At 40.6% G+C, this 12,288-nt stretch overlaps 1 protein-coding gene across 3 annotated transcripts in view; it reads left to right on the top strand.

The window, feature by feature from the left end:
* Positions 1-12,288, top strand: part of st6galnac5a (ST6 (alpha-N-acetyl-neuraminyl-2,3-beta-galactosyl-1,3)-N-acetylgalactosaminide alpha-2,6-sialyltransferase 5a) — a 62,807-nt gene that overhangs the window by 4,597 nt on the left and 45,922 nt on the right. Inside the window, exons 4-6 of one of the 3 annotated variants that reach the window (XM_063886918.1) lie at positions 1,395-1,513; positions 11,133-11,370; positions 11,999-12,217. In XM_063886918.1, the coding sequence (XP_063742988.1) occupies positions 11,356-11,370; positions 11,999-12,217 (234 nt within the window). In that variant the 5' untranslated portion in view covers positions 1,395-1,513; positions 11,133-11,355. Of the gene's footprint in view, positions 1-1,248; positions 1,514-10,711; positions 11,371-11,998; positions 12,218-12,288 lie in introns of those variants that run through there. The other 2 variants (XM_063886919.1, XM_063886920.1) reach the window with 2 other exon arrangements.

Below are 12,288 nucleotides of genomic sequence, written 5' to 3'. Positions count from 1 at the left end.
AAATATTTGCCGATAGAGAGAAAGACGAGTCCATGTAGGAAGGAAGAGGAACGAGTCATAAAACCCGGGAATTCATTAGCATTTTAGCACTTCTGGTTCCCTTGCCTTGAAAGTCCAACATGTTTTTGGTTATGTGTCTACAATAAGATCTGTGATTAAGCTTAAGTAATATTCAGATTTTAATTGAAGTCACAACAAATGCCAAACATTAGCCGCCTTTAGCTTAGCGATGTAGCCCAATGTTAGCTTTTTACTTCTGAAGATTGCCCTACACTTAAAAAATCATGTTGTTTGACACACAGCTTATTTACTAAGAAAACCAGTGTGATGCTAACTTCTGGTTCGACCTACAAATAACGTCAGCACTACCTAAAGGGTTTTGACCAATGTGTGACTCAACAGCAGTGTTGAAATAAAGTGCTTCTCATACAGAAATAATCTATAAGCAGCAACAATAACAAAGGAAATACAGTTTGAACAACAAAACACACCAGTAAACAGAGATGCCATGAAGAAAACATCAATAAAAGTGTGTTTTTAGAGGAGATTTAAAAGATAACTTTGATTTTGCTGAAGCCTAATACCTTCCCATGTGGAGTGGAGACGTTGGTGTTTCGCCATCGAGCTGCTTTCTTTTTACTGAGTCAGACTCGGAGCTCATCTCACCTCGACCACCGCTGGGTCTCCCTCTGTGCTCGTGGCCCAGTCACCCCTGAAACTAGATTCCCTCCTCCATCATGCCTGAGGGAACAATTTAATTAAAAGCCAGCTCCGAGCAAAGGACACCCATCACCCTATTTTTGACGAGTCCACAGTCAACAAACATGGAGAGTGAATAAATCCTCCTGTGGACAATGTCCCGGCTCTGCTACACTAAATATAAATACACAGCCAGTGAACAGATTGTGATGTAGTGACTGTAATTCACCGGGTTAGGGGCACGATTTAATACATGGAGTTATTTTCATGAGAATGCTCCCGATGATTGACGTTACTTAATTGAATCCGGTCCTGGAAATCCTATCTGTTTTCCAATTTTGTACAACCTGAACGGGCTTCGTTTTTATGTTCCATCTGGTAACATAATCCATTAATTTCAGCTTTAATTACCTGTCAGCTGTTATTATCATGTTAACAATGTGTTTTTCTCACAAGGATCCAGACCTCACATTCCACTTGAACTCCATGCTTCAGTTTCCTCTGCTTCAGTAGAGACTGTGTTCAATAGACAGAGGAGCAGCCTGGAGGGTTTGCATGTTTTTAGCTCCTTAAAATTGGAGCGCAGAACTTTTACACATCAGGTCTTTTTGATTTAGTGAAAACTTACCTGATTGTTGAGTTGTTTAAATAATATTTTAACATGGAAGAGTATTTTATTCTAAAAAATGTTGTAGATGATTCTCAACTCGAGGTACCACGATGGGAAGCAATGAACATCATCAACCAGGATGGGTGGAGGAGGATCATGGAGGATGTTCACATCGGATGCCAGAAATCATCATTTGAAACAAGGGTAAATATGCCAAAAACAACCTGTTATTATTCTGACTTTTTCTGAAAGTGGATGCAAGTTCATTAGAAGAAAACTGAGATATAGAGTTTAGTAGATGTTAGAAAAATACAGCTTATGAATACAGCCTTTATTTATCACTAGCTACAATATAAAGGTCATCATTTCCATTTTACCTGGTGGAAGCCTGTATGTTGTGAACTCAATTACTAACCTTTTTGAAGCTCGCAAATCCATTTAAATGTACCATTCTGCCTCCCATTGTTTCAGTTCATTTTGTCACAATGTGAAAATCAATTAGCCGACAAAAAACCTTTTAAATTAGGTTGAGATGTCACCGTCAATATGTTGCATCCATTCATTTAGTGACAATTACACATTTCTTTATGCATTATGGAAAATAAAGTTCAAATATGAACTTGCAAATGAACACGGTAAAGCCCCTTTAAGTGCACACAGATATTACATAATTTACATCATTTCCGGCTATTGAATTGCATTGTAATTCCTTAGAAATTTAGCAAATGTCAGACAACTTTTACTATCTGCAGCCGCTGTTGGTACCCTGTTCTTGAACTTTAATGGAATTTAAGCAATTGCTTAGATGGCGCGATTGTGGACGGGTTGAGGTGAAGTTCACAGAGAGGTTACGTCATACGGACAGAGAAATATGTGTTTCTCCATAGAATGAGAAATCAGAACCAGAATCAGAAGCAGGTTTACACATACCAGGAATGTTGCATACATAAATACAATTAAAGAAGTTAAATTGTACGAAAAACAACTATTGTGACTTTAAAATAACATTAGTTACATTAAAAAAAACGATGTACAGTACAATGAAAAGATACTCAGAATAATAAGATAACATATGTGCAGTATTGTAATGAATATTGGAAAGCTGTGCAGATACACAGAGCTGGAGGGGTCAAATATTCAATATTAGATATCTGCATATACATCCATAAGCCAGACTCCCTCACGCTTGTGTCTGCCCCCCTCTGGTATTCGCTGTTGCTCGTTCACCCCGAACAGGACAGCCAGCGAGCGTTTAAACAGGCCAGCTCATCATTTGTCAGAGGACCCAGGGGTAATGAACGGGGTGAATTGGATGTACTCTCTAATTATGGAAAGGACAAAAAGCTGGTCAGAATCTCTTGTCAAGGTCCTCCTCCTGCTGCACCACGGGAGGCAGCTCTCACTCATAAATCAGATCTGCAGAGGATTAGAGAGAACATAAAACAGAGAAATATAGCACCATGCGGACCCCAGACAATCAACCATGTAACGGCCTGCGACAGGAAATAAGTAGCGGGGCCCTCCTGCCTGTTATAGGCATCGTAAACACCAGCGAGCACAGAGGTGGCAGGAAGTGAAGCACAATTACTCAAGAGGAATTTATGAGGTATTTTTTACTTTACCTGAGTATTTTCATTGTTTCCCGCCTTATACTTCTAATCCACTACATTTTGGAAGCAATATTGTACTTTTTACCACACTACAGGTATTCAGCACTCACATTTAACAGCTACTTCTTTATATTTGAAACATGATATGCTTGTATGTGAGGAAGATGCAGTACTGTAACAAGTATTTTACAAATATCTGAAATTGGCTCAAAATAACAAACTTAAATGTTATGTTATAGATTCATATCATGAGCTAATAGAATTAACTAATACATATCAGTATATAAAGTAATTCAAATGAGCTCTGCCTTTACCAGCTGTGATGCAACAATAAGCATTCTAAAAGTACTACTTTTTACTGCAGTACAATTAATTTTACAGCTTTAGAGTCCGACCAAAAGCCAATACAACATCTAAGTTAACTAAAAAATAAAGATTAACATATGGTTATAGGTCAGGCTATCGAGCAGCAGTCTATATAGTACTGAAATAAGCTACAGCTTCACCAGCTGTGATAACCTGTTAGGGCATGTAAGCGGTTTGCAAAGGCTAAAATCCCAAAGTTCTCTCCAGATGGAGTTTCTCTACACACTTTTTGAACATCAAAGCGTGCAAACATGTGACCGTAGAGACACAACGTACAAATATGAACCTGAAAACTAACAAAATATGTCCTCTTTAAAGTTAGCTCTAACTTTACGGGCTGTGATGAAAACACTAATGCATTGACATTCATAATATAAAAGAATAATGCTTTTGGTTGCACTACAATTAATCAAACAGCTTTAGTCGCTTTATAGATTCAGATTACTTGCTAGTACAAAAACTAAATCAATAAAGATTAGCATGTAGGTTGAAGCACCATCAGCAGAATACAGAGACCTTTACTAACTGTGAACACATTAATGTATTAATAATTATAATCCAGTCATTTAATATATGATTATGGAACGGGCCTTTTGGTACCAGTACATGTGGATGTCAATACTTTTACTCAAGTTTTGAATTTTGTATTTATTTATTTAACCAGGTAAAAGACACATTGAGATCGTGATCTCATTTTCAAGGGTGACCTGGCCAAGAAGGCAGCAGCACACGTCATCAACATACAAGACACAAATACATTACAATAAATAGGGCCACAAGTGCATAAAATAACAACAAAGTGCAAGAGCAAAGGAAGATCGATCATAGGAAATAATTAGGAGCAGAGGCACCGTCCAAATATGTTTTGTGGTCGGTCCTTTAGGAACCGGCGGAAGACATTAAAAGATACAAGTTCAGACATTTTTAGTTCGGCCTGAAAATTGTTCCAAGTTGATGGGGCAGCAAAACTGAACGCTTTTTTCCCCAGTTCCGTCCGAGCTCGTGGGATATGCAAGCAGTAACTATCGCTGGACCGTAAGGCATACCGGGTTTCTGCTCCTCGGAGGCGTGAACACAAGTAGGAGGGAACCAAGCCAAGCAGAGCCTTATAGATCATAAGCAACCAGTGAGTTTCTCTGCTAGTGCTCAATGATGGCCAACCAGACTCGGCATAAAGCTTACAGTGATGAGTGAGGTGGCCACAGTCAGTGGACTGTGGTTAACAGTGTCCAAAGCTGATAGGCTTTAAGACGAAGCATACCTGTACAGCACGTCTCCATAGTCAACTAAAGGAAGAAAAGTTGACGACACAAGCAATTTACACACTCGCAAAGAAAAACACAGGCGATTTCTGTAATAGAAGCCAAGCTTTAGCCTGAGTTTTTTAACCAGGTTTTCAAAATGTGATTTAAAGGAGAGCTCCTGATGAATGCAGGACTACTTGAAACTGAGTATGTGTACTGTGTACCCCACTGACCGTGCCCATGCTCTGCAGCGGCGGCCATTTTTTGCAGCAACCACCCCCACATCCAGCCTGACGATCAAACGCTGGTCTGTGAGCGCAGTAACCTCCTTGTTAAGAGCACCATTAACACCAATCAACACGCTGCTGCTGCTGGCATGTTGCATGTTGATTGCATTTTGAATTTGTATGACTGCTCACGGATCGTCATGGCAGGAGTGCAGAGCGCTGAGCCGCCCACACAGCAGTGATCCGCTCTGGCCCCTCATGAATACTCTCAGTGAAGCTTGTTGTAAAATGACTTGAGTTAAAGTTCACTAAAACTGTTGTTATTTTAAGAGTTAGTGCACATTTCTCTTCCTGAATGCTTCCCCCTCCTCCTCCTCCTCTCTTGAAAAGCACAGAGATTACTCCAGCAGAATTACAAGCACAGACTTTTAACAGCACATGGAAAACAAAATAGCTCTTCTTTAACTTCTCTCTCGTCATCACAGTTGCCACAAACTCACACTGGATGTTGGATCCTTTTATGTTACAAAAGGGTCGTGAAATATGCATGAACAGGAGCATACCATTCAGTATTTCCTTTCATTTAAATCCGTTTTGAAGTATACCACAACAAACCCCTACTAATCAACGAAATAGAAGCATTCAGCAGCATGTATTGGGCCACCTCATGTTCATATTCTATTGAAATATGTCCTGTTTTCTAATTTTCAATTTATGTATTGTTCGTGTTGAGGGACTGTAGCAGCAGTTTAATAACTCTGGGTGAATTTTAGTGTAGGTGCTTCCACGCACAAGTCCTGTTTTCTAAACTTTTGGTATACTTTCATCCTTTTTTTTTCTAAGAGGAAGTATGCACACAGATAAAATGTTCTTCCTTTAAGCGACACTCGATATTTTGCTCATTGTCTATCCGGGGATAATTACAGCTTTATGTAAAGAAATATTATCTAAGCTTCACTCTGCAGGGTAAAACACAACTGCAGTCAAAATGCTCATAAACCCAAAGCATGCAGCGAACAGTTGTGGAAGTAACTAAGTGCTTTTACTCAAGTACTACACTTACGTACACATTTCAGGTAAGTATGTTGGGTTTTACTTCTACTCCTCTTTATTTATATGTATCTTTAGTTGCTCTACAGATTGTGTATCTCCTTCCTGTCCACTGAAAACTAGGTATCTCCAGAGGTAACTGTTAAATGTTCATAATAAACTGAACAATTAAATGTTTCTCTCTGTGTTGAGAACATTATCAAACTCCTTAAGCTAAATAAACTGTTTTAAAACCCTCTAGGATAAGCAGGAAATGTTGTGTCTCAAAGCTGGAAACACAGCTGTTTATCCAAGCTTGTGAAAAGTTGACTTTTTAGAGATAAGTGGGTCTCAAAGGACATGGGCGAAAAAACACAATTATCTTTTAGAATATGATGCATTGCTGTAGATAAAACAACCCAACAATATAACAGCGCAACCTTAAACGCTGAAACCAAGAAAATGCAGCATCAGGAAACATTTTATTTTAAAATCTGATTCTTAAAACTACAACACCGGGCTGCGTTTCCAGTTAGATGGTTTTAAAAATCAAGCCTACTCTTGCTAGCTTCCCAATGTTACATTCCCAAGCTTTAAAGTAAATCCTGCTCAAGTTCTTTATATTTTTAAAGAGGACTTCTTCTGCTCATTTTCAGGTCCAGGTTGTGCCTCTCCTGTAACATGTCTCCCTGCTTTAATGTTCAAACAGCTCTTTATGTTTCTCATACTGCCTGTGCTGCAGCACCTCTTTTCAGCCTCTGTCTGAAACCAGAGCCCAGTCTGCTCTGATTGGTTAGCTGGCTGGCTCTGTTGTGATTGGTCAACCGCTTAGAGATATCCCACCCCTTAGCCTGTCTCGTACAATGTGTTGGAGCGCTAGCCGATAGACGTGTTACGTAGTGATGTCACTATGTTAGTAACATCACTAAACAAAGGAGTCTAATGTGTGTGGGAGAGAAAATCGCTATGGAGGGAACACAGGGATTTTAGCCTTTGCAGACCATTTACATGCAATTAAACCTATATAACACACTACAGGAAAGGGAAAACCCCAAAGAACCATAATTGGGCCTCGTTAAGGGCAGGATCGTTTCTCGTAGTGACAGTATTTTCATAGTGTGGTATAACCAATTATGTGAAGGATTTGAATACCTCCCCCACTGCGCACAAACACACGAAGACTTCGACAGGTATCTCTGAAATATATTTGCCAGATTCCTTGAATATCCCCGTTAAAGCTCAGAGACCCACATGCCCTTTCCCTGCCCTCTGTAAGTGCACACTTCAAAGACGCCCTGTCTTTGAAACTGTTTTTCTGATGTGCTGCTCTTGTTGTTGTTGTTGTTGTTGTGTTACAGCACATTATTCCCCCGTGACAATGATGGCGACACTGATGTGGATTACTGCTTCTTGGAAGTTGCTCATGCATCTCCCGTGAGGGCCTGATTTTTTAAAAAGCAGATTATACACAGTCACAGCCAAATGTGGGTGAAACACTCAGCAGCTCCACTCCAGCTTTAACGCATTGTTAGATTTGGTTTAACAGTCCATTGTTGATTATTGTGCAGAGGCTCTAGTCATGGCGAGACAGGGAGATACGTGGAGAGGAGGTCATTATATAAACTATTGAAAGGATAAATCTGTAGATATTCTATGTTTTTCTTGGGATACAGCTTATTTCTGAGGGCCATATAGGCCATATACAGTGGGGCAAAAAAGTATTTAGTCAGCCACCAATTGTGCAAGTTCTCCCATTTAAAAAGATGAGAGAGGCCTGTAATTTTTATCATAGGTATACCTCAACTATGAGAGACAGAATGGGGGAAACAATCCAGGAAATCACATTGTCTGATTTTTGAAGAATTTATTTTCAAATGATTGTGGGAAAATAAGTATTTGGTCAATAACAAAAGTTCATCTCAATACTTTGTTATATACCTTTTGTTGGCAATGACAGAGGTCAAACGTTTTCTGTAAGTCTTCACAAGGTTTCCACACACTGTTGCTGGTATTTTGGCCCATTCCTCCATGCAGATCTCCTCTAAAGCAGTGATGTTTTGGGGCTGTCGCTGGGCAACACGGACTTTCAACTCCCTCCAAAGATTTTCTATGGGGTTGAGATCTGGAGACTGGCTAGGCCACTCCAGGACCTTGAAATGCTTCTTACGAAGCCACTCCTTCGTTGCCCTGGCGGTGTGTTTGGGATCATTGTCATGCTGAAAGACCCAGCCACGCTTCATCTTCAGTGCCCTTGCTGATGGAAGGAGGTTTTCACTCAAAATCTCACGATACATGGCCCCATTCATTCTTTCCTTTACACGGATCAGTCGTCCTGGTCCCTTTGCAGAAAAACAGCCCCAAAGCATGATGTTTCCACCCCCATGCTTCACAGTAGGTATGGTGTTCTTTGGATGCAACTCTGCATTCTTTCTCCTCCAAACACGACGAGTTGAGTTTTTACCAAAAAGTTCTATTTTGGTTTCATCTGACCATATGACATTCTCCCAATCCTCTTCTGGATCATCCAAATGCCCTCTAGCAAACTTCAGACGGGCCTGGACATGTACTGGCTTAAGCAGGGGGACACGTCTGGAACTGCAGGATTTAAGTCCCTGGCGGCGTAGTGTGTTACTGATGGTAGCCTCTGTTACTTTGGTCCCAGCTCTCTGCAGGTCATTCACTAGGTCCCCCCGTGTGGTTCTGGGATTCTTGCTCACCGTTCTTGTGATCATTTTGACCCCACGGGGTGAGATCTTGCGTGGAGCCCCAGATGGAGGGAGATTAGCAGTGGTCTTGTATGTCTTCCATTTTCTAATAATTGCTCCCACAGTTGATTTCTTCACACCAAGCTGCTTACCTATTGCAGATTCAGTTTTCCCAGCCTGGTGCAGGTCTACAATTTTGTCTCTGGTCTCCTTTGACAGCTCTTTGGTCTTGGCCATTCTGGAGTTTGGAGTATGACTGTTTGAGGTTGTGGACAGGTGTCTTTTATACTGATAACGAGTTCAAAAAGGTGCCATTAATACAGGTAACGAGTGGAGGACCGAGGAGCCTCTTAAAGAAGAAGTTACAGGTCTGTGAGAGCCAGAAATCTTGCTTGTTTGTAGGTGACCCAATACTTATTTTACCGAGGAATTTACCAATTAATTCATTAAAAATCCTACAATGTGATTTCCTGGATTTTTTTTTCTCATTTTGTCTCTCATAGTTGAGGTGTACCTATGATAAAAATTACAGGCCTCTCTCATCTTTTTAAATGGGAGAACTTGCACAATTGGTGGCTGACTAAATACTTTTTTGCCCCACTGTATATATATATATATTGTCGTTCAAAAAAGATAAAAAATGCATCATCGAGCCTTGCTGTCGCACTGACTGACGTGTTCCTACATTACCGAGATCACAGAGTCAATCCTACATACTGTATGTACAGTGTCCCTGAGAATGACATCTATATTGAAATATACACCACAACAGTCAGAGTCATAAAAAGAATTAGTGGCTCTTGGAACACTGTACTTGTAATCTGCGATTAAGCAGAATTAAGCCCTATCAATGCTCCTGTCCAGCAATGCAGCTGACATGTGGTAACATAAATATCAGGAAAGCATCAAAGGCATATCCTTTTTCAACATTCACTATGATAACTAAAGTAACCAGCTGTTTGAGGGAATCAGTAGCATCTGTATAAAAATGTATGAATAATATATTTGTATGCATTTTTCATTTCAACTTGGGTTTGCTAACACATGTAGAGAGGCACATAAGCCTTTATATTTACTGATGTTTTAGTCTATGATCGAGATATGTTTTCCCCAAATACATGCTTTCATATCATCTCGTTAAAAAAATGAGAAATTCTCTATATTTCTGCCTGAGGAAGATTTCTCTCTCCTCTCTATATTTTGTACAGACTGCAGCAACAACACTTCAAACTAAATCCACAACGATCTAAGACCTGCCTGTATTTCTTTTACCTCGTCGATTTTAAATCATCATTTTAACATTTCTTTGATTACCTTTCAAGTCTTTGACTGAACGTAGCAAGCATTTCAAATGAAATCCTTTCAGTGTTTTAAAATACATGGTTTTAAATCATCTTTGTCTCTCAGTTTCTCAGTGGTAAGCTTTTTTGTAACCAACCAACATTTTAAATGTATGTAAGTATTGTTGTGGAAATTCCACACTCAATCACCTTCTGGTAAGAAATCTACAAGCTTCAAATCAAAGTTGTGTTATTTAATAAAGAGCAGAGCATTTAACAGATCAATTCCAGCTGGAGGCCAGATAACCTGCACAACCAATGTCGTACCAGGATCTGACCCCGATCAAACATTAGACCAGATTCTTAAAGGGAAGGGAGAAGGGGAACAGCCAATCAAATTCTACGTTACAAGATACTAAAACAAACGGAGGGGGGAAAGGGGAAGCTAAATCAACGGACAGGGGGACAGACATTTGTCTTTCTCAGGAAGTCAATATTTTAGCAGCTTGATGTGAATTTCATCGGTGCGATGTGGATTGAAACTGTGGGAAAGTCGAACTGCAGAAGAAACTTACAGTGCCGTATATATAATTAAATGGGACTATTATAAATGTCTACGATAAGTATGTACATGTATACTGCACATGTATATTTCAGTGTGCACTGAATGTATAATATCTACACATGCATATTTGTATGTGCATTTGGGAAACGTGACACAGTGCTTCTGCTCATGCACAACATTGATATGCATAAATCAACAGTAAAACAGGAGCAGGGGAAATTCATCACCAGAGCTGCATGCTGCGATAATGTTGATGCACAGTGAAGAGGGTTTTAATGTTTGCTATCAAGATTTCTTTTATAGAAAAGACAGACAGACAGACAGACAGACAGACAGACAGACAGACAGACAGACAGACAGACGAGTATGTTTATTGTTAATTAAACTAGTAGGAAGTTCAATTCTTAACTCCTATTGTATAAGGTTCGTCATGTTTTTGTGCAGAATCCTAATTTCGAAGTAGAAATATACGTGGCATAAATGCTAGAATAAAGCTCAAATACCTCTAATGAGTACAGAACTGCAGTACTTGTGTACAAATACCTCTGTGATTAACAATGAGTGTTTGTTTGCTCTCTAAGATATCATCGCAGCTGTTTAACTTCTCTCATAATCCCCTCATACTTTATGCAGCAGCAGAAGAAGATGACACGGCGTGGGTTCACTGTACTCCAGAGTAATCCGAGCAGAGATTTCCATCAAATACTGCTCAGCAGGAAATAACCATTAAACAAAACGGCCTTATCACCCTCTTGCAGGTAGTGTCTTTAATTGACTGCGCATATACTCCCCTCCAGCCGCTGTAACTCGGGGGGCTTTAGGACCCGGCAGAGGTACCATAGTGAACATCTGTCGCCTCCGTCTCCTCACTATGAATTGCGCCTGGGCTCCGGTCTGAAGACAGTCAGGCGGCGGCAGGAGGACCGGAGAGGATCCGGGATGCGAGCAGATGCCGCTGGACGATGAGAGAAAGTAGAGCCAGACGCACTGAGCTGCAGGGATAAGACGGAGCTCCGCAAAATGAAGACACCTATGGTAAAGCTTTCTGCCATGCAACTATTTGGGCTTTTTACACCCATGCATTGTTCAGGGAAGTGCGCTCCGATCGCCATAACGCGTCTGTGTGCACTCTGTCGGATCAAAAGATTAGGATCTGAACAATGGATATCCAGCTGTGCGCTCTGTTTGCCACTAAGCTCCGGATTTTTCTCTTAAAAACACTAGACAGCATGAGGGTCCCCCCCCTGCTTTAAATGCAGATGCATTAATATTAAACGCGCTTTAGTATTTATTGTCTTAATTCTCGCTTTGAAACAAAAGATTCAAATTATCAAAGCTAAAGTGTGTTTATGGGCATGTGGGAGTTATGCATGAACCCTTTGAGTTACAAGGTCGATATGTGGTATTAACTTGTTTTACTTTATGGCTTCAAGTAAATTCCGGTGCAGATGTGGAACCATTACAATTCATGCATGTAAAACTAAGTAAAGATTTTCACTAACAACCTGGCTTCAATGTCATGATTCTGATTATTCTAGATAAAAGCTGGGTTTAAAAAAAAAGTTGTGTTCACACTTAGAGGAAATGAGAAAGACGAGGGAGCAGCATAAAGTCAGTCCGGTGCAACAGGAATAATCAGCATCTGTTTGTGTCTTTGCATCAGCGCCATGGGATAGCTGTGCTCCTCGTGCTTCTCATGTGCGCCAGCTTGTTCCTCGTGTACAACGGAAGCTTCAACGGCACTTCTTCCAGGGACGCTAACGACACACACACACAAACACACACCCGGCAGCATGAGCAGCGGCCCACTGAAGCCTCCGTCAGGGCGCCCAAGCCTCACCCCCCCATCCTACAGGGATACAGCGGCATCATCGACCATAAGGTAAACATGTGTGTGTGTGTGTGTGTGTGTGTGTGTGTGTGTGTGTGTGTGTGTGTGTGTGTGTGTGTGTG

This window comes from Eleginops maclovinus, chromosome 6 (genome assembly GCF_036324505.1).
Source record: "Eleginops maclovinus isolate JMC-PN-2008 ecotype Puerto Natales chromosome 6, JC_Emac_rtc_rv5, whole genome shotgun sequence".
NCBI classification, from domain to species: Eukaryota; Metazoa; Chordata; class Actinopteri; order Perciformes; family Eleginopidae; genus Eleginops; species Eleginops maclovinus.
Note: the sequence above shows the minus strand (reverse complement) of the source record. Positions and strands in the feature narration are given on the sequence as shown.